The sequence below is a fragment of the Molossus molossus genome, unplaced genomic scaffold (assembly GCF_014108415.1).
Source record: "Molossus molossus isolate mMolMol1 unplaced genomic scaffold, mMolMol1.p scaffold_m16_p_11, whole genome shotgun sequence".
Classification (NCBI taxonomy): domain Eukaryota; kingdom Metazoa; phylum Chordata; class Mammalia; order Chiroptera; family Molossidae; genus Molossus; species Molossus molossus.
In genome coordinates this window covers 97,789,802-97,811,820 of record NW_023425346.1, presented here as the reverse complement: position 1 = coordinate 97,811,820, position 22,019 = coordinate 97,789,802, and the positions used below count along the sequence as shown (strand labels likewise).

General features: G+C 43.3%; 1 protein-coding gene across 1 annotated transcript in view; it reads left to right on the top strand.

Annotated features, from left to right (window-relative positions):
- The window catches only part of COL4A4 (collagen type IV alpha 4 chain), a 94,150-nt gene that overhangs the window by 25,298 nt on the left and 46,833 nt on the right, over positions 1-22,019 (top strand). The window contains exons 8-21 of the mRNA XM_036254116.1: positions 1,360-1,395; positions 3,177-3,239; positions 3,879-3,914; positions 4,119-4,160; positions 7,364-7,444; positions 8,495-8,548; positions 8,749-8,808; positions 9,682-9,726; positions 10,045-10,098; positions 10,866-10,935; positions 11,470-11,574; positions 15,508-15,672; positions 18,212-18,301; positions 19,275-19,438. Of these exons, the coding sequence (XP_036110009.1) occupies positions 1,360-1,395; positions 3,177-3,239; positions 3,879-3,914; positions 4,119-4,160; positions 7,364-7,444; positions 8,495-8,548; positions 8,749-8,808; positions 9,682-9,726; positions 10,045-10,098; positions 10,866-10,935; positions 11,470-11,574; positions 15,508-15,672; positions 18,212-18,301; positions 19,275-19,438 (1,065 nt within the window). The remainder of the gene's footprint in view (positions 1-1,359; positions 1,396-3,176; positions 3,240-3,878; positions 3,915-4,118; positions 4,161-7,363; positions 7,445-8,494; positions 8,549-8,748; positions 8,809-9,681; positions 9,727-10,044; positions 10,099-10,865; positions 10,936-11,469; positions 11,575-15,507; positions 15,673-18,211; positions 18,302-19,274; positions 19,439-22,019) is intronic.

The following is a 22,019-nucleotide window of genomic DNA, read 5'->3' as shown; positions in this document are numbered from 1 at the left end:
ATCTGTTATAATAATTTGTATTGCAGCATATTGTAAACTATCATTTGCTGTACAATATGAGTCATGGTGAGTATCTGTGTACCTGTGCAAGAGAGAGCAGGTGAGATGGATAGGTACAGAGAACTCACCATCTGAAGGAGAAACAGGATTAACAATGGTCTCAAGAGTCTACATCCACTTCCCACACATTTGGATGGTAATTATTTTAAAAAATGGAAAATAGGTCTTGGCAGTTACATAGAGCAGCTGGAACCCATGCTCATTGCTGGTGGGAATGCTTATGGTGCAGCTGCTGTGGCGATTCCCGAGCAATTAAACGCACCATGAACCTATAATCCAGCAATTCCACTTCCGGGGATATAAGCCAAAAGAAATGAAAGCAAGGACCCAAAAAACAGATATTTGTACACCCATGTTCATAACAGCACTATAGCAAAAAGTTGCAAGCAACCCGAGAGCCCACCGAGAGATGAACGGACAATGAGAAAGTGGCATCTACATACAGTGGGACAGGCATTGCTCGGTCTCTAGAGAGGAGGGAATGCTGGCGTGTCACACGTGGAGAACCCTGAGGTCATTATGCAGAGTGAAATAACGTGCAATTCCGTTTACATGCGGTTCCTAGAGTCCTCCGATTCAGAGAGACAGGAAATAGAAAGGTTTTTGCCAGGGACTGGGGAGGGGAACGAGGCATCAGCATTTTAGGGGTACAGTTTGCATCGGGGAAGACAGAAAAGCTCTGCAGAGGGAAGGTGCTGGTTGCACAACAATGTGAATATACTTTAGGCCACAGAACTGTCCACTTAAAGGTAGTTACAATGTCAACTTTTATCTACGTATATTTTACGACATGTTCTATTTCACATTCTAGAAAAAGCCTGCATTCAAGAGAGCGCCCGCCCTTGGGTCCGTTAGCGTAGGTGGAGCTCAGGGCAGAGCCGGAGCTGGGGATGCACAGGGCCCTGGGAGAGAATGGCCATGGGGTTCCCTCTGGGAGGCGGGGCACCGTGCAGGGAGGCGGGCCTGGCAAGCAGACCAGCGACCCTGGCAGACGGCCGAAAAGGGGCCAGCGGATGGAGGGTCTGGAACAGTTTACATTGCAAGAGGAAATCTCATCTCGATTCCACGTGCTCCCGGCTCCAGCTCCTTCCTCCTCAGCTGAGGAGAAGCAGGATTTGGGGCTAAGAACGGAGGCCTGAAATCACCTCCACGGAGCCCTCCACGGTTGTCTGTTTCAACACAGAACAATTGAACAGACCGAACATCCGTCCAGATGATTTCTGTGTGTGCATCTGCTTTTGCATCATGTGTGTACTAGGAAATGGTGTGCTCTTCTAAGGCCCAGTGTCGTTCTTGCAGGGTGACAGAGGGGACCCAGGACCGCCCGGCTTACCGGTAAGTCTGAGCAGGATGTGCTTCTGTCCGATCCCAAGTAGCCTACTGTCCCCACTGGTCTGTAAGCCGCCAGATTTGCAGGCCCACCCAGGGCAAGAGGAACATGTAGGTCCCTTGTTCAAAAATTGTGAAGCATGTCAAGGTGGTGACTGACAGCAGAGCGTGAAGTCCAGCCCCAGACCTGTGTGACCGCACAGGCGGCACACCCATGAGGCCGTCCTAGAATCTGAGCGCGCCTGTGATCACCTTCCCCTTCTGTCTTGTGACCACTTGGTATTGATAAGGAATATCCAATCACTTCATATTTAGGAAGGGACGTCTGCCCGGAGACTAATATGTACCGAGTGGGAATAACTGCTGAGTCAGTCATTGTGTATTATATTTAATATTTTGCCCCATTGCCATCTCCCTGAAGGATGTCATTCAGTGGTTATATTAGTTTCCCATTTATCAATGTTTACAAGATTAAAACACAAATCAATTTTTGCCTCCCAGTCGTTACCCTGTCATTCTGCTTGGTGACTTCCAGCTGTAGACAGGAGTTAACTTACCCAGGTTGGTTTCCTTGCTGCGCCCGAAACTCAGTTCTACGGAATCGATGAGATACCTTGATGTCACTATTAAAATAAATAGTTGGTCTCACTTATGTGTGGAACATAATGAACAAAAGAGATCCAGAGTCATGGAAGCAGGGAACAGACTGACAAACCTCAGAGGGATGGGGCGGGAGGGGGGAAGAGATGAACCAAAGGACTTATATGCATATATGCACAACCAGTCTACATGCACTAAGCTGGGGAAGGCAGGAGGCGCCTGGGAGCGGGAAGGAGGGGTCAAGGGGAAAAAGGGTGGACATCTGCAATACTTCCAACAATAAAAATAAACAAATAGATGAAATGAGATAAATACTCATTCATCCTCCTGGAAAGAGCACTCTCAAGTCATTTGACCTGGGCAGCGTCAGCGGGGGGAACAGAGAGCCTCTCTCCACAGCTGTAACCTGTCCTTGGGAATCTGTGTGTAATTATACCACAACCTACAGCTTACAGACAATTGCTTATGGCTGAGTCATCGTGTTCTTGAACTGAGGACAACTCCATTCACACTGATCTGATAGGGCACACTTGAAAATATAGTAGAGGGTATAAATACATTCATATTTTCATATCAATGCTAATTAATAGTAATATTTTTAATACACCCTATTGTATATAGGAGTTCTATCTGGAATTTAGTAGGAGTAACTAATAATAACAAGTTTCTGTGTTCTCTACCTTTGCTATTACAAGATGGATTTGTAAGTAAGTAGATTGGTCTCTGGTGTTTAATTTGATCCTAATACAGGAGTTTGTCACCTGCTGGAGGGCTTCAGCCATGCAGCTCTGTGCCCCTCGCCCATGCGGCTCTGTGCCCCTGGGCCATGCGTCTCTGTGCCCCTGAGCCATGCGGCTCCTTGCTCCTCGGCCATGCAGTTCCATGTCCCTGGGCCATGTGGCTCCATGTCCCTGGGCCATGCGGCTCCTTGCTCCTCGGCCTTGCGGTTCCGTGCCCCTGGGCCATGAGGTTCCGTGCCCCTGGGCCATGTGGCTCCGTGCCCCTGGGCCATGCGGCTCTGTGCCCTCAGCCATGGCAGGGCTGCTGTGAGGACAGCTGCTCCAGCAGGTGGATGTCGGGACTGAGATTTCTTGGAGGTTTATATTCACCTGGAATTACGTGCAGCTCTTGCTGTAAATGGTGATTACAGTGTTCGGGAACAAATGCATTGATTTTCTCATGTTTAGGGATCAAGGGGTGCTAGAGGACCGGAAGGCCCAATGGGATACCCAGGAGAGTCGGGGTTACCGGTAAGTATAGCCCAGATCATGCTGTGCCATTAAAAACCCAGACATGACATGTAAATAAAGCAGAAAAAGCAAAATGTCCAGCTTGGGTCTGGCACAGGGGGTTTCTCCGAGAGAGCAGCAGTGATGAATCAGCTCACGCCCACTGTTATCAGTGTGAGTCTGCCTAGAAGCGCGGCCCCTCCCGGGGCTAACAAGCAGCCCCACCGTGATAGAAAACCCATCACAGCTGTTTTATTTCTTCCTCCTCCTCTTCTTCTTCTTCTTCTTCTTCTTCTTCTTCTTCTTCTTCTTCTTCTTCTTCTTCTTCTTCTTCTTCTTCCTTTAAGCCTCACCAGAGGATATTTTTCCAGTGATTTTTAGATGGGGGGGTGGGGAGACATTGATTGGTTGCCTCCTGCCTGACCCCGACTGGGCCTGCGATCAAACCTGCAATCCAGGTACGTGCCCTTGACTGAGAATCAAACCTGAGACTCTTCAGTCTGCAGGCCAACACTCTAACCACTGAGCAAACTGGCCAGGGCTCATCGTGGCTGTTTTAAAATTAAGGGTTTCCTAAAGAGGAACCCAGGACAACCAACAAAGACACATTCTGGTTTCTGTGACTCATGTGTGATTTATGTGTTTTTGCCGTTGATTTAGGGACCTCGGGGACATCCTGGGAGTCCAGGAATGAAGGTAGGCAGCCGTGAGTAAGGTACACAAATAGATAATGAGATAAATGACTACTGACGTTTGTCAGGATGATGTCTTTCCTCTTACTACACTTCCCAAAGTATTTAATAAATGATCTTCAACAAATTGCTTAACTGGAAGTCTGGCTTGTAATTATTTCTTTAATATTCAAAAGCAATTAGATTAATTAATTTCCTTCTTTCCTAGGGTAGTCCTGGCGTGGGAGTAAAGGGGCAAATGGGAGACCCGGTAAGAATCCTTTTTTTGCACCGAGGAGCCGATCTTAAAATGTAGCTGCTGCCTGGGCTGTGGAGGCTGTTCTGATGGCCACCTAAGTGTCTTCATTATCTCATCACCATCCGATTTTATAGCTGAGGATCTTTCTTTTCTTTAAAAAAAATTTTTTTTTTCTATTTTGATTTTAGAGAGAGAGGGAGAGGGAGACAGAGAGAAAGAAACATCGATGAGAGAGAATGTCGATCGGCAGCCTCCCGCACGCTGCCCACTGGGGATCAGGCCCTGACTGGGGATCGAACCAGCGACCTCTTGGTACATGAGTCAACACTCAACCAGCGAGCCACACCGGCCTGGCCAGTTGAGGATTTTTCTTTGCTGAATTATTATGGTATGATTACCCTTGACTATAAAATGACAGTTCTGACAAAATTAAACACTAAATTCAAGTTGACTTATATGACACACTTCACCCTAGTGAGAAGAGACTAAACGTTCTTGATAATATATCCAGAGTAGCGATTTTGTTTAATTGCCCATTTGCTTGTCTTAATTTTATAATTTCATCAACATCTCAAATTGCATGCATAAATAAGAATATAAATCACTGGAACTCGAGCATTAGCAGCACGGAGCCCCCACGGCCCGCCTCTCTCGTGTCCACAGCCCTGTCCACGGAAGCGTGGACCTTAGCACGACAAGCTCAAGTGTTTCAAAACGGCAGCTCCCCTGGAAAAAACCGGAACGTGTAACAGTTGGTGAATGGCTCTTTCAACAACTGGGGGCAAATAATTCAAGCACTGTGGCATCTACTCTGTGCAGGGCTAGACTGGTGCTGGGTGTGGGGATTTAGCAGGACAGATGGGATCCCCTTGTGCGTGGAGCCCCGGCCTGGTTGGGTAGGTATGGTACAGCCATGTAACAAAATGCCACATTGCCAAAGATATATTGGAAGACTTCCTGGTGTGGGGAGGTGCCTATGATATAATGTTGAACAGACAGTATAGGCTACAAAGTAGCAGCTCAACTTTGTAGAAAATACAATAACAAAAAGACTCTATAATATACCCTTAGAGGAGGATTTCTTACCCTTGGCGGTATTGATGTTTCATTGTTGGAGGGACTGTCCTGGGTGTGCCAGTAACATCCCTTCCTCCCAATTGTAACAACGAAAAATGCAACAAAGTCTTCCCAAATATTCCTGGGGCAGGGGATAGCCAATTGATGCCCCCTCCTTGAGAACCATGAACTTAAAGAAATGACTGAAAGAAAATATACTAAAACAGGTTTTCAAACTTGGGAAGTCATGAACCCCTGGGAATGTTTATCAAAGTCCCAGAAGCCCATGCACCCCAGTTTGAGAAACACCAGAGTGAGGTGAGCATAGCCAGTTTAGCGACCTCAGCACAAGCACAGAGGCAAACTCGGGCCATGAAACAATGTGCAAATATTTGGATGAGGTGGCCATTCAAATGATCCAAATAGGCTTAATTCTTTTGGATTTTCAGGTGAATAAAGACATAATTTTGACATGTTTATGCGGAACTCTCAGGTGTTCAAGAACATATTTGCCTACCCCATTTTAAGAAACACTAATCCAAATGGTTGTTACTGAGATTTTTTAGGTGTAATGATGGATCATTTAAAGTTTGTTCTTCAGAATCGATCTTCTTTGTACTTTTGACTGAAATGAATATATGGGAAATTAGCAACATGGGAAATTAGCAACATGACCAACATTTTGAAGACACTTCATGCTTGTCAGCCTTATGGGTTTTGTTCAGCCTTATTCCAGCTGCAAGAATAAGCCTGGTTTTCTGGACCACACGTTACCATTTACTCACCTGTCGTCTCTGCATTTGTTCAGTCATTTATTCATGGGACAGATATCTATAGAGAAGCTATTGCACCAACACGGTATTGGGTACTGGGGCACATCATTGACAACAAAATAACCAAGGTCCCTAACCTCCTGATTCTGTAGTTTCTCAAGTTTAGGTAGGGATTGAGTTACTGATTGTGTTTTTTCATTTAAACTTGAAACAGTATTTTTCTTCCACAAATCCCACTTATCAAAAAATAATTTGTTTAAATAATTATATATGTGAGCATTCTCTTCGTTCCACTTAATGTAGTAAGTATAAAGCCTTTTATTATGGGCATTATCTATTCCATAAAATAATACTTTGAGCCCAGCCCACGTGGCTCAGTGGTTGAGCATCAACCCATGCACCAAGAAGTCGCTGGTTCGATTCCTGGTCAGGGCACATGCTCAGGTTGTGGGCCAAATCCCCAGTCGGGGGTGGGGGTGGGGCATGATACTTTGAAATAAGCAATATTATAATCCCTGTATCATTGAGAAGGAAAGGGAGGTGTAGAGGAATTTAGGAAAATAGATGAAAGATTTTAAGGAACTTGCTCCAAATGACAGAGTCAGCTAAGGGCCTGCTTTTCAGACAGATGACCTGCCCTACTGCCTGTTCGTTCTTTACTACGACGCCAGGTCATTCTAGGTGTAGAATAATAGAAATACTCGGAGAGCTGCAAAATAATTATCTTCTAATGCAGGGTGAGAATTTATGGTTGTATTGTGGCAAACCCAATTCAAGAAGCATTTTTTTCTCCAAGAAAATAAAGTCTATAATGACATAAATCAAAACTTTTGGCTAATTATTTTATACAGAGTTTAAAAATATTATTGAAAAGAAATGAGAAATAACCTAAATCTAACCACAATGAAATGGCTTGATAAATGATAGTATATTCTTATTCTAGATTATTGTATAGGTACTAAAAATCAGGTTTTTGAAGAATTTCTAGTATAATAGGGAAATGTACAAAAAGTAGTATTATAAAAAAATTATAAAATTATTTAAACATTTAAATATAATTTAAAAATATAAACTACATTATATATTTTAAAATAAATTTATATATTTTATATAGTATTATTATGATTATATATATTTTAAGTTGTGTTTGATCCACATATACATGTCTGTATGTTTACACATATACACATTTATATGTATATGGGTATGCACACACACACCACAAAAAACTATACCAAAGTTTTCATGGAGATTATCTCTAGATAATAGGATTATGGAACACTATTATTTTTAAAATTTATTTTTAATAATTATACATTATTTATGAAAAGCATTAAATATTAAAAATTACATCATTCATATTATCTTGATTTTTCTTTTTTTAAGGGTGAAGTTGGCCGGCAAGGTTTTCCTGGACCGCCCTTACTGGTACAGCCACCTGACTCCTGTCTCTACAAAGGAGAAAAGGTGATTCCCAAATCCCTATGTCACTTTGGTCAATAGTAATAGCCAACATTGCCTGAACACATACCAGAGCCAGCCAAGTACTGAGCACCTACACTCACCACCACACTAATCCCAAAGCCACCTTAATAGGTTAGTACTATTATTTTTATTATTATTATTATTTTTTATCTTTACCCGAGAACATTTTTCCATTTTTTATTCAGATAGAGTGGAGGGAGAGAGAGAGAGAAACATCGACGTGAAAGGGACACATCAAGTGGTTGCCACCTGCATGACCCAGCCAGGGATGGGGACAAATTGCAACCGAGATACATGCCCTTAGCGGAAACTGAACCCGGGTCTCTCCAGACCTCAGGCCAACGCTCTAACCACTGAGCCAAACCGGCCAGGGCAGTTGGTACTATTATTAACCTCATTGTACAGAGTTGAAAATTGAGGCTTGCAAAGGTTACCAGAGTTTACCCAGACCTAGCTTGGGCTGCTAAATAGGGACACGTCCTTCATCAAATAATGCCCCATTAATATTGTATTTAACATGTGGGCTGAAATGACTCCTGAAAGTTCAGTTGTCCTTTAGATGTTACATCTGGGCTTGATGTTTTGATAATAGAAAAGGACACTGATGCCTGAACTTGGCATGTAACAGACTCTTGGCAAAAATCAACCTCCTGCGTCAGCCTCCAGGGCTGGTGTTACGGATGCCCATGCAGGTTCTGTCGATGATTTCAATTACTGGATTAAATTTCACTAATACGATCAAAATAAGACATTCCTCCCAGCGGCTGCATTCCTAGCTTGCACCTGTGGTCGTGGCTCCGTGGTCTTCTCCGCCAGTGCCCACGACATCACACCTCACACGGAACTGGCCCGAAGGGTGTCAGGTTCATAGGTGCACCTGGATCTTAGTTGCTGATCAGTGATGGTTGAAGAGTAATCTCTTATTTTAAAAGTTAGTAAAATGGATGTAGAAAGAGACCATTTCTGAAAGAGATGGAGTTTAATGTCTTAAATAATAAGAACAAGCCAGTTATATTGATTATGGTTTTTTAGGGTGTAAAAGGCCTGCCTGGGAGGATTGGGCCTCCGGGACCTCCAGGACCCAAGGTAATTTGATCAAAGTAGCTTTTTTTTTTTTTTTTTTTTAATTTATATGATGTGCTATCTTAATAAAAAAAAAAAGTTTGTATTGGCTTTATCATTGCTTTACATGTGATTGCATGTTACTAGACTTTTTCACTATTTTATTATAATCCTGTAGGGTGAAATATTGTTTCAACTCCTGTAAATGTTGCCATCTTTTTAAGGGAGAACCTGGTTTTGGGGAGAAAGGAGAAAAGGGGATTCCTGGCTTCCCAGGCCCTCGGGTAAGGACCATTCACACCATCCTTAACTTCAGTGAGTTTGGAAGCATCTCTCTCTCGCATTTTTATAAAACTAGATCCATGTTTCTGAGAGCTCAGAAGTAGGATGATCTCAAATAGGAGCAATATATTTTTGACAGCATGAATTGTGTAATAGCTCAAAGTCCCAGCAAACCCCGCCCATGGACATCACTTAGATAAAACAGACAAGCAGAAAATGGGAGAATTGGAGGGAAGTTAACAGGACTGTGGCATTTCCTGCCCGGCTTAGGGTCAATATGGTCGTCCCTTGGAATTGTTCATTTAAGCCTATTTGATAAAAGAAGAAACAGGAGCTGGAAAAAGAAGCACAGAATCAGGCCCCAAACATCACCAAAAGCATCAATGATGTGATTCCTCTTCATAGAGTGACTACGGAGGCCAGACCCCAGCGGGCATGGGCATTGAGTGTTATCTGACTCTGGATTTAGTACCGGATGGGTCAACATTGGCTTCCACAGTAATTTTCATTGCTGATAATGTATGGAGCAACTATTAATCTCTAGGCAAAGTATATTGCAATGATTCCAGAGATATTTAGCCCAGTGCAAGCACTAAGTCAACTAAAATGGAAAAACATAATAACGACAAAAATATGTTCTTACTCTAAAGCACCAGCGAGGACATACATTGTTTTTTCCAAATAGACTAAAGACCAATTAAAAAGTAAATGTTATAAAGAAATGGAACCTACCTTATATTTATTTCCTTGTATTCAACTACCTTTGCAGATAAAATGAAATATCCATGGAGCAATCTCATAACATGAAATATGATTCCTTGATTCCTTGGACTGGTTGGTGCCTGCCTCTTAATTCTGTTTGTGTTGATTTTTAGGGTGTCCCTGGCTCCTATGGAACCCCAGGTTTTCCGGGATTAAAGGTAAATGTACACCATTGTAGAGATGCTAAGTTCATTTTCATTAGTAAATGCAGTTGAGTGTCATTCACAAGTTGGGCCAGTGCATGCCAAGTCTCACTCGGTGATTGGAAAGCTTGGCACAGTCACTGTACGAATCACATGGTAAAGCTGTGGATGCAAAAGCCAAAGCTCAGACTGCTGCGACCCGAAAGCAGTGTTCAGATGTTAAGGTTTTGCACAGAATCTCCGTGAACGTGTGTTGCTCAAATTAAACGACAATGAGACAGTTTGTCACCCAATCACACTTTTTATAAAAGGCGTGTTTCTGGTTATTTCTAGGGGGATCGAGGACTGTTTGGAACTCCGGGGCCATTTGGATTTCCTGGCCTAAAGGTAAACAAGTGAATCCGTCTGAGCGTCGCCTGACAAAATTCTGCATGCCTTATGTTGTCCAATATATTTTAAGAAAATATTTCAAAGAATGATTTAAAAAATGCAACCTTTGACAGAGTTAATTTTGTATATAGTATTTTACTGCATGTTGTAATGACTACATTTCATATTTGAGCAATGATCCTCTTGAAGGTGAATAATAATTAAATGTAAAGAAATTCCATGGGGATCACACAACATCATGCTTATAGGAGACATGGAGAGATTTTTGCTTTTACCACCACCGAATTTTTTCTTTTTTTGCAAGCTCTGTGACTCACATTCAGCTCTTGCCCAAGACAAGCCATGGTAGCATGAGGGGCACAGTGAAAAGGGACCCTATTTGCTGCTAAAAATAAAATGTAGATTCAGCTCTTGTAGGTGAACAAACGATTTGTCCTAGAAGGTCAAGTTAGACATTAGTGCTCATGGTATAGCCACGAAACTTCATGGCTTCAGAGCTATCTAATTTACGACTACAGAGATAACTTCGTTGGAGTTAAAAACATTTTCTATGCTTTTCGGAGAATTTTGCCAGCTGGTTGTATTTCTGCTTATGGGTCAGAAGTCAAATGCCTTTGTTCTTCCTAGAAGTCCATGTGAACTGTTCATTTCTTTTCATTTCTTATATGAATGTACTCTTGGTCCTTCTAATATTTATTTAATACTGGGCAACATGACAAACATATTCATATTTCTAAGAAAAGTCAATGAATGAATGATTCCAGGGGGACCCTGGAGACCGCGGACTCCCAGGACCGCCAGGGCTGTTGACAACGCCACCTCTTCCACTCAAAGGTTTGTGTTTCCTTCAGTTCCTCCATTAATATTTGGACATGGGGGTTGAGTGTCCCTGACAGAGGAATCTGACGCAGTACTTCATAGTTCACCCACCAGGAAGGTTACATAGATGAACTTGGGTGCGAAGACATATTCGCAGGTGCATCTTGGTTCATCTCTATCGGCATAAGGCAACAGGTTTTATTTTAGTATGCGCACTGTATGCTGGCATTTGTACTCTGTCACCTTTCAGAAAGTAGGGTTTTTCAGCCCTTAATATATGTATAAAACCATTTGACTAAGAGCTACCAGGGTGGCGCCTGCAAGACAAGAGCGGCCTCCGCCAATGAGAGACGGCGCCTCTCAGAGGTCAGGTGTCTGCAGAGCAGCAGCTGACGAAGGGCTCAGATCTGAGCTACAGCATTTCAGATGTGGGGAGAAGCTGCCCAAGTCTCCTCGTTGCATTCCAGCAAGCCTTACAAAAGAGAATTGTGGGTGGATTTTAAAACGTAGGTATGCGTTCATCATACTCACAAGCATTATTTTTGGCAGGCCCTCCGGGGGATCCAGGACTCCCTGGCCGCTATGGAGAAACGGGATCTATTGGATTTCCTGGTCTTCCCGGTCCCCCGGGGCCACCAGGGGAAGCCTGTCCAGGTATGAATCCACGGGCTTTTATAAACCAGGTCTGCTACCTCCTCATTCGCACCAGAGGCTCTCAACCCCAGCTAAGACTGAAATCCCCTTAGAGCGCTTCTAAAACACAGAAGGCTGTGCCTGCCCCAGACCGAGAAGGCTGGACTCCCTGGGGGATGGACCCAGGCATCTGCTGTTATAAAGGTGCCTCTCATTTCTAACGTACAGCCAGGGCTGAGAACCACTAAACTCCAGCCAGCTCATCACTTACTTGGAAGAAATCCAGGTTCTTGGGTTGCACCTCAGAAATACTCAACCAAGGTCTTAGGGGGATGGTGAGGAATATGTCTGCGTACCAGGCTTCCCATGAGAGCATCACGTGCAGAGAAGACCTGGAAACTGTGCTCGGGTTCGAGTGTTTCTTCAGGTCTCCCTCATCTCCTTGGAAGGCTCTTCCTTTAGACACCTAATTGTCCACATTGACTTCATCCACCTGCCCCTACTTAAAATTCCCACATGAAATGTGGAAATACAAACTATGAATTAAAAAGTAAAATTTTGATTCAGCTTTAGTTTAAAATAATAATCCCCATTTTACCCACTCCCCCTGCCTCCCAAAATTTTCTATAGTTCATGGTAGTTGATGAAGAGTCTGGGAGATAATTCTGTCGACCTAAGGACGTTGAGCTCCTTCAAGTGCTGTGCTGGTTAATATTCCTAGTAAGATCAGGAATAGAGATTTAGAGGATATTTGCATTCTGTCAACCCAGGAGAACTGATTAAACGTGTGAGGGGCAAGTCTTGAGTAAATGTAATGTCATCTAGTCTGTGTCTCTTCTTATACAGACTGGGAGGATTAAGAAGTTTCCTGAGATATTCAGCTGTTGGCCACAGCATTCTTGTTTAACCTTTCACAAATCCAGCCTCCACTTTGTAGGCTCTGATGGCCACAAAGGTAGCAGAGCGTGGCTTAGTTCATTTAATCTTTAGACATCATAGCTTTGGCTTACTTGACCCAGGACTGTATAAATCATAAGAGTGCTCTTTGATCAGGAAGCATTAAACTCTAGTCATAGATTTCTCCTCTTGGATTTGTTTATAATAAAATAGTGCCTCTAGCTGATTGAAAGAAAAACTCAAGCCCGGTCGGTGTGACTCCGTGGTTGAGCATCGACCCATGGACCAAGAGGTCACTGGTTCGATTCCTGCATGCCCAGGTTGTGGGCCAAATCCCCAGTGGGGGGCATGCAGGAGGCGACCAATTGATGTTCTCTCTCATTGATGTTTCTATCTCTCTTTCCCTGCCCCTTCCTTTCTCTCTAAAATCAATTTTAAAAAATTTAAAAAGAAAACAAACTCAATGGCAGTAAGTGACATGTGTTCAGCAGATTCAAAACCAAATACAACAGGAAGCCTTAATTCCACAAGTCTTTTCTTTTATAAAGAATTAACCCAGTGGCTTTCAAATCCTGACTACAACCCATAGTAAGAAGTCATTGATATTGTATTGCATCTACATTACAGCACACACCGACGTGTGTCCACATGCACGTATAATTTCAAATTTTACCGCATGATACCTTTATGGTGTATGATGCCTGCTTTGCTAGTGCATTCTTTACTCCTGGAAAACATCCTTTAAATGCTGGCCACCACTGAAGAGATTTCATGCTCTACAAATGGGTGGTCGGACCGATGTTTGCCATACACTGTAATCCATTCTTCCTGCTGCAAGTCAGCTGAGCTTTTCCCCTGGCTTTGGGACAAGGCAGCATCCAGGTCCACCCAGTGACTGTAGATTCAGAGTCAGGTCTTAGGAAATACTCGAGGACAAGATAGCAGCCAAGTCCAAGGAATACATGTTCATTTTGTCCTAAGTACACCAATGTGTAAGGCCTTTATTACACATGTTTTGTTTTCTCGTCATCTACAGTATTTACTGTGAGTTCAGCAGGGCTTTGGAGTCAGCCACCTGTGGTTGTATAGGGAAACCGTTACGCATTCACACTATGGAGCAAAACCACTTCCGGTTCGACTGCTTACAAGCTGTGTGCTAGTGGGCATCTATTAAACCTCTCCGTGCCTCCGTTTTCTCCTCTGCAAAATGGAGTTTTTATTTGGGTTGAAAGAAGTACTATGCATATAGTTCTTAGAATACAACCTGGCATCCATTAAAGATTCACTTATGTTAGCTATTATGACTGCTCATAGTTGGCCTAAATTTTCCATGGCTTATCTGTAAGGTCCAAACTTGGCAGGATTGTTTGAGGAGTAGAACCAATGTGTGGAGACATGTAAGCCCCAGCACACAGGCAGGCAGTAATGAAAGCCATTATTTAACTGGCAGGCTCTACTACTGATTACTGACAAAGCTTCAGTTGTCTGTGAATGAACATGTTACCCAAACCTAGTGGCCTAGAATAACAATTGTTATAGTACCCTTCACTCTTTCTGTGGTTCAAGAATACAGGGCAGGCTACGCCGAGCCATTCTGGATCCAGGATTGATGGCGGGCAGGAACCAGAATGTGAGAACTGGCCAGGTGTCTCCCTCCTATGTCTCCCGTAGAGTCTCAGAGTCTCTCTGTGTGAGCTCCGTGCTTCATTCAGGCTTCCTTATGGCATGGTGGCTTTGGAGCAATGAGATCGCTCCCACGGTGGGCCAGGACGCCCGTGCTAAGCAATTCAGCTCCCAAGGCAGACATAAAGTCACACATAATGATCTAGCCGTGGACATGGTTGTGTCACCCCCACCATGCCCCAAGAGTCCAAACAATCATGAAAGCCTCCACATTCAATGGGAGGGAGGCCCTCCACCTGCTGATAGGAGCAAGTCAAGGTTCTACAGGAACACGAGGGATAAGAGCGACCATGTGGCCATCTTTGAAAACTATAACCTTCCACAAAGACCTTCTAGAACCAGGAGTGCTTTGGAAGGCACAGCTAGACAAGGGGTCACTGTCACACAAAGGCTTCTACTGTCTTTGAGCCAAAGCCACCAGAGAGGTGAGTAGAATGTCGAGGGGACGCAGGCTTCAGCCTCTGCTGGGGCACCCACTTCGACCTCCTCCGAGCACACTGAGCATCTACTCATTCGATGAGCACGTGCCATTGCCAGATACTGCACTAAGCTTCTCATGTGGGTTCTTCTTGTTGTTAATCCTCACCCGAGGATGTGTTTTCATTGATTTTCAGGTAAAGTGGAAGAGAGGGAGAGAGGAAGGGAGAGAGAGAGAGAGAGAGAGACAGACAGAGAGAGAGAGAGAGAAACATCGATGTGAGAGATTCAGTAATTGGTTCCCTCCTGCACAACCTCTACTGGGGACAGAGATCAAACCTGCAACCCAGGTACATGTCCTTGACCAGAACAAACCTTCAACCCCTTGGTCTGTGGGCCGATGCTCTAACTGCTGAGCCAAACTGACCAAGGTTCGATTCTTTTATTTAATCTTCATAACAGGCCTCTGAGATAGACATGTAGGATTAAAGAAGTTAAATACCTGTGGCCAGAGATGGAGAGGCCAGATCTAGCACCTCTGTGTTTCCCCACCAACCTAGGTTGTCATAGTATTTTATGTCTTATTCAGATGATTGAGTCCATATTTTTATTCACCAAATGTACTAATGTGCTTATTGATATTATTTTTAGCAAGTTTTCAAGGTGGAAAGATTGAAAAAAATAATTTAATTGATAATATGTACTTCTTCCCCAGTGATCCCAAAGTAAAGGAAAAGGAGAGAAAATCTGATTCCCAAACCTGCCTGTTTCCACCTGTGCGCTTGGTTCCCAGGGGGCGAGGCGGTCTGATGGCCGGGATGTTCAGTTACTTTTTAATTACAAATTGTTCCGTTAAAAACTGTCATAGCCCAAGGAAGAATGTACCAATTTGATTCATTCTACAGAAAAGTTTAATCTCAGAGTCTACGTGGTTTTCATTCTTGATTTCTTTTGGAGGCACGATGGGACTCCCGGGGCCGCCAGGGTTGCCTGGGCATCCAGGTGCTCCAGGGGCAGCCGGCCCTCCTGGGAGACCAGATTCTGCTCCGGGAAAACCAGGGAACCCGGGACCCCCTGGGCTGCCTGGAGCCCCGGGAAGGCAGGGACCTCCAGGATCGAATGGTAAAGTGCTTCTCACTCACGCTCATTAACATTTAGGCTGAATTTGGTATTTGTAGTGTCATTTTGATAATGTGACTTTCTAAATATTTTAAAATTTATTTAATAGTTCCAAGTTAGTATTATTAATACTGCAAAAAGTAAACTGATACTGGACTATCACATCAATGAGAGCATATGGAACTCTTTGGTGGAGAATTTAAGTGTGATGATCGAATTTTGTAAATTAACACAATTTTTATTATTTTAAATGTAGTTCTAATTTTTATCAGAATGCACCTGGCTTAGGAGTCTAACAGTTCTACAAAGCCAGTTAAGATGAACTGCCATCCTAGGCAATGCCCTCTCTTCCTTGCTGCATCTTTTGTTATTTGTCTCTGTGTTGCCATTCGACATACTTGTATTTCTTAGTTTTTAGGTTTGAGCATTATCTTTTGACTTCCCTCTATACAAGATAAATTAGGCTCTCTTCCCCCTCTCTCCCAACCACACATGTACACACTAGAAAATAAATATAGTTAATATCATAATTTCAGTTAAATAAATATTCAGTGTTTACAATGAAGAGTAATAAAATGCTATTCACCAGTTTAGCGATATAATACTATATATCAGTACTTTTCCAGTGTAACAATGTCTTATTAACAAGTGTCTTGTTTTTGTGTGAGTGTTTGCTACTTAACCTCAACCCACCTAGAGTTACATAAATCTCCCAATAGTACATTGTATCTCATTAAATATTCAATCAGTGTTATTATCTCTTTGAATAAATTCAACCTGGAGCTTTAGACCTGTTCAAATTAGGTCAGGTTTTATTTTTAATCTGAGGCTGAGATACTGTCTTGAGATCTACCTTCACCATTATCCTGGGACATCAGACCCCCTCCAGCTCTTTGTTTTTTACAAGTTACATATTTCTTTCAATCATTTACTCTCTCTTATACTTCCTGAGAAAAAGTGTAAACGTGGGGGATCTTACCTATCTGAAAATGGCATTATTCTACTGCAGAATTTAATTGATAGTTGGACTGAGTATAAAATTCTAGGTTGGAAATATTTTTCCTTCAGGTATTTGAAAGCATTGTCCATTGTCTTCCCATGTTGTTACTGGAAAGTTCAGTGACATTTAGATACTTGATCATTTGTTTGAAATCTGTTTTCCTTAAAAGTTTATGAGTTTTTCTTTGTTTTTGATGTCCTTAAATTTCACAATGATTTGCTTTTTTGTGTACATCTGCATTTATTTTCAAGCACTTAGTGGACAGTTTTAATCCAATGCAAACCATTCATTTCTGAAAAACTATTTCTTAAACTATTTCTTTGAAGCTATTCTCTCCTCTCTTCTCTCCCCATTTTCTCTTCCTGAACTCTACAGATTTGTCAGAGAGTCAATCCTACATGTCTCTTTTAAAATCTTTAATCAATTAGTCTTCACTTTTTTATTTTTCGGTAATATTTTCTAGGAGATTTTCTCAACTCTGTCTTCCAACTCTGCTCCTGAATTTATAAAGTTCTGCTATCACCTCTTTTTCCTAGTTTCCAAGGATTTCGTTATTACTAGTGTTCTCTTCTGTTTCCGTTCACAGCAGCCTGTTCATGTTTCAGGGATAAAATACCTTCCTTCATTTGCTTTTTAAATTATATCTTTTTAAAAAAAAATTTTTTTTGGTATGTTTCCCTAGTGGGAACTGAACCTGGGCCTCTCTGGTTCGCTGAGCCAAACCAGCCCGGGCAAATTATATCATTTTTTTTTAAAGTTTTCTTCTTGCTGCACTCTTTTCTGCAGTTTGGGGGAGGGAGGCTGATAATTTTTGAGAAGGGGATCTGATAGTGTGACTGTTTCTTTAACACATCATCTTGTTGGGTCCTCATGGTCATTCTTCCTCAGGGGCTCCATTCCTGCCCGCTGGCGGGGATTTCGGGTATGACTGGTGTTCCCCCTTTGCTCTCCTTACTGCCTGCTTAGAACTCAGCTTTTTGGGGTCTGCTGAGTCTTTTCACCTTTTTATTCCCCCATTGTTTCCTTTTCCTCTTCTTCGTTTTGAGGCTTATGCCTTTTCATAATGTTCATTTATTGCATGTTATTTTCCTGGAGTGTGGGGAGAACCAGAAACTTATTTGCATTCTACATGTCATTTTTAATCAGATATCTCTGAATTTGTGCTTTTATAGGCTCTGCTTTATGTTTCTTCACCAGGTAGTTATTGATCCCTGAAGGGGGACGAGATCCTTGTGATGCCCTTTCTCTCAGTTTTCTGTTTGCTTTGCTTCGGTATGTTTGTTTGTGTTGCTGTCCATTGTCTTGCTCCGCAACCCACTCGTTAGCGCCGAGGTCAGGATGGCTTGACCACAGGTTATGGCAGCAGAAGCAATGATGTAACAACTGTGTGGTCTATTCTTATGTCAGGGAGAAAGGATCAGAAGGAGTGGGAGAGAGGATGGGGCTGAGGGGAAGATGTGAGTGCGAGACACTCCTTGTTCCGTAGGAGACATTCACAAAACCGTGCGATTCTCTCTGTCCCTCCCCTTTCCCACCATGAAGTTATACATTGTAGTGCTGGACACCCTGGACCACAAGGAGTGAAAGGCAAAATGGGTCCTCCGGGAAGAAGAGGCTCAAAAGGAGAAAAAGGCAAGTATGCTTCGAAGGTAGAATTTCTAGAAGACAACAACGTTTGCAGGATTGGGAAGCATTTGTAATGTGTACAATGTGGCACTTTGTTTAGATATGTTTCTCACCTTGGTCATCCCTTGTGCGTACTCTGCTTCATTATGTGCTTGTCATGTGACCAGATCTCACCAAAAAGTCAAATCTTCATACCTCAGTGTATAAAGGAGAAACTTACCTGCCATGAAATTTGCCTCAAAATGGTAACTTTTTCACAAAATCCTCTTGATCTTTTAAAAGAACGGAGAGACGATAGTATTGATCTTTGATTTCAGTTTCTTTCTGCGGGTCCCATATTTCCCAGACTCCCCAACTGCTTGTGGCTCTATTTCTCTACCCCGAGTTGTTTGCTGCCGTTTTGACCATCTCAGCCAGGAGGGTAGGAGATGAGGAGTTTGACTATTTTAAAGACTTTTTTTAAAAACACTGAAAATCCCGATGATTAGAAAATGCATTGTAGTGAATTACCCATTGTGATGCTCAGTGCATTCAGTATCCCCTCTTCACATATTATTTTGTTTCTTTAAATGTTCAGGGTTTATCCGCTAACCAAGTTATTGTTGATTCTTCAGCAGGAACAAAATTAGAAACCTTTTTAGTAGGAACCAACTTAGAATCGTTCCTATTTTTAAAGTTTCTTAGGTAGAATTGGACATCCGTTTTTTTCCATAGACTTTGTCAGGATGAGCTTATTAAGATTCAGAATACCCATCTGTATGGAAACAATATACCCACCCCACATAGACCTAGGCATGGTCTATGCCCCCAGGGCACACCGTGCCTCTCACTCCACATCGTGCCTTATCAGTTCTGCTTTGAGAATTGTGTACATCAGACCTTTTTTATTTTTATTTTCACTATTCATTTTGTATCATAAAGCCATTGTTGGGATTTTATTCAGGAAATATGACAAAGCTGTCTTTTGTCCTCTGTCTAGGAAATGCTGGTCTCTGTGCCTGCAAGCCTGGCCCCATGGGCTCACCAGGCCCCCCAGGACTTCCTGGGCGGCAGGGTAGCAAGGGAGACTCGGGGCTCCCTGGGTGGCCTGGAGAAAAAGGTCACCCAGGCCCTCCTGGTGCTGAAGGATCTCCAGGGCCACCAGTGAGTAATTCTTGCCAGTAACAGTCTTTCTAGTTAAAAGAGTCAGAGAGAGAATTCAACTGGACCTGTTTCTAACTTATAGTGTGATATGTATTTTATGTTTTGAACCTATCCATATATTCATGCCCCCAAATTATCTGTATTCATTCAGTCATTGATCCATCCATCCATCCATCCATCCATCCATCCATCCATCCATCCGACTCATAATTATTGAGCTCCTGCTATGTTCTAGGTGCCATTGCAGGTGCCAAGGATACAGCAGGGACCAGAACAGTTTCTGGGGGCCTCTACTCTGTTGGGAAGACATACACTATATAACAGATTGATGAAAACTACACAGCATGGCAGGTGGCGATAAAGGCCACCACCATCTAGTGTGGCTTCAGTGGAGAGAGTGAAGGGCAGGGCAGGAGAAGAGGAAGTCAAAGAAACGGCTGGAGGCTAGGAGGGGTGGCTGAGCGTGGGGCTTTGTGAGTGGATTGGATTTGAGATATTACTCTGGAGAGCACAGAACAGCTAGCGGTGAGTTTTAAGGAAAGAAAGACATATCTGACATTGAGTTTAAGTGGCTCATCCTCGTAGCTCTGTTTGAAAACAGACCACAGGGGACAGGGGAGACGTAGGTAGATCGCTGCAGCCATCCTGGTGACCTGCAGGGGCCCACAGATTAGCATCGTGGGACGTGGTCGGGTTCTGGATATATTTTGAAGATAGAGCTAACAGTTTGGCTGTCAGACTGGGCATGGCGCATGAGAAGAAGAGACATGAAGGACAGAGCCAAGACGGCGAAGCTAGGGCAAGGAGCAGGCATGAGTCAAGGACAAGAAGCAGTATCCTCGGAGATATTTTGCATTTGAGATGCCTAGTCGACAAGCAAATGGAGCTTTCAAGAAGGCAGGGAGGGTACTATTCAAGCTGATGATGCAGATCAGAGGTAGAGGCTGGTGATGTAAACATTGGCGCTGTCAGAGTTTATGTGATATTTGGGTACAGAGAGTGGATGAGCTGTATCTCAAAACGGCTCTCATTTGCTGACCACTGCAAGTGACTTTATTTGGCTGTCCCTCAGAATAAAATCACTTCCCCGGGACACTCCTCTGGAGGCTGGGAACAACCCTCCTTTCCCTCCTTATTAAAGAGGCTCAATTGTCAGCCCCCGTGAACCTTTTCCATTTTCCCCAGGAAATCTCATGAAAATAAGGTTCCGATCTGAGACCCCGCAGTGAGGGTGATGGTTGCGCTGCCCCTGCACCACCCTGTCACACTGCAAAGCACTCTTCCTACTCGGCAGGAAGCTGGGTCCTTCACGCACGGACTAGGGTCGGTTGCCATTATTAAGTAATTTGCATTTTATAGTCTGCTCTTCTAATACAACATTTTATCATCGTCATTTTCTTGTTGCTAGTTACTCTTCCTAATGAAGATTGTATTGGTTCTAAAATATTCCTGTGGCTTCCTACTGAGCTGCTTCTTGGGGCTAACATCTTGGAGTGTGGACTGCCCGTTCATCCAGGACAAGCCGGGCTAAGGTTTCTGTAATTCGGGCCCTCCAGGGCTTAGGTCTTTAACCTGGCCGTATTTCTGGTGTCTTTCCTGATTCTGTCCACATAACTTCTCTGCATTAAATTCGTCTCTTTGTAGCCCCAGTTAGGGGCCAAGTTTATACCATGGGGCCCTATGAAAGGAAAGGAGGGAGGGAGGGAGGGAGGGAGGGAGGGAGGGAGGGAGGGAGGGAGGGAGGGACAGAAGGAGAAAGCATGAAAGAACAACAGACAATCACTGTGGGTGGTCTCACTCCTTTGTACATATCCTTTGTACATATGTGTGGTTCTTGCTTTTTTGTGTTATTAATACGAGATTCATGGCTGTCCTTGAGAAATTGGAAGTTCATTAGCACAGGGTCCATGAATTCCCACCGCTGCTGGATGCCGGCAGGTGGCTGTGCTCCTGCGAGGTCTGTGTCCTCCGGTCCTCGCCATGGTCACCCATCGCTGTGTTGGGAACAACTAGTACACATGTGGCAGAGAGGACATTTTCATTGCTGCTGCGACATGTGTTCAGTGATATGGGGTCTTAGAACTGTGAAAAGTGGCCCTCGATCCCAAAGTGGCTGGGAACCTCTCTGCCCCAGGGCTTCCTTAGAGTCAACATTTGCTTCAATCGAATTTCAGTGCTATGAAGGCAGGCCAGTCTTTCATGGCTGTGTCCTGGGGACTCAGAATAATGCCTGGCTCTCTAGGTTCTAAGTAAATTAATGTCTCTGGTGAATTCTAAAGACAGCACTAGTCATTTTTGTTACTAGCTCAACTAAGTCTATGACTCTAGTAATTAAAATTCTGTATCTGCAGGATATTTAGAGCAATTTATAATGCATTCTAAGCTGCCAGTGTGGTCACTGATAAACTGCTCAGACTCCCAGGGTGTATCCATTCTTCCAGGGTATTTATTAAGCATGCCTGGGATTCTCTCTGGAGAGAAACTGATTCAAATGCTATGTGAATAGTTTTCTGTTGATATTCTACCCATCAGAAGGACGTTTTCATTATCTGCCTCTCAAATTGGATACTATATGCCATCC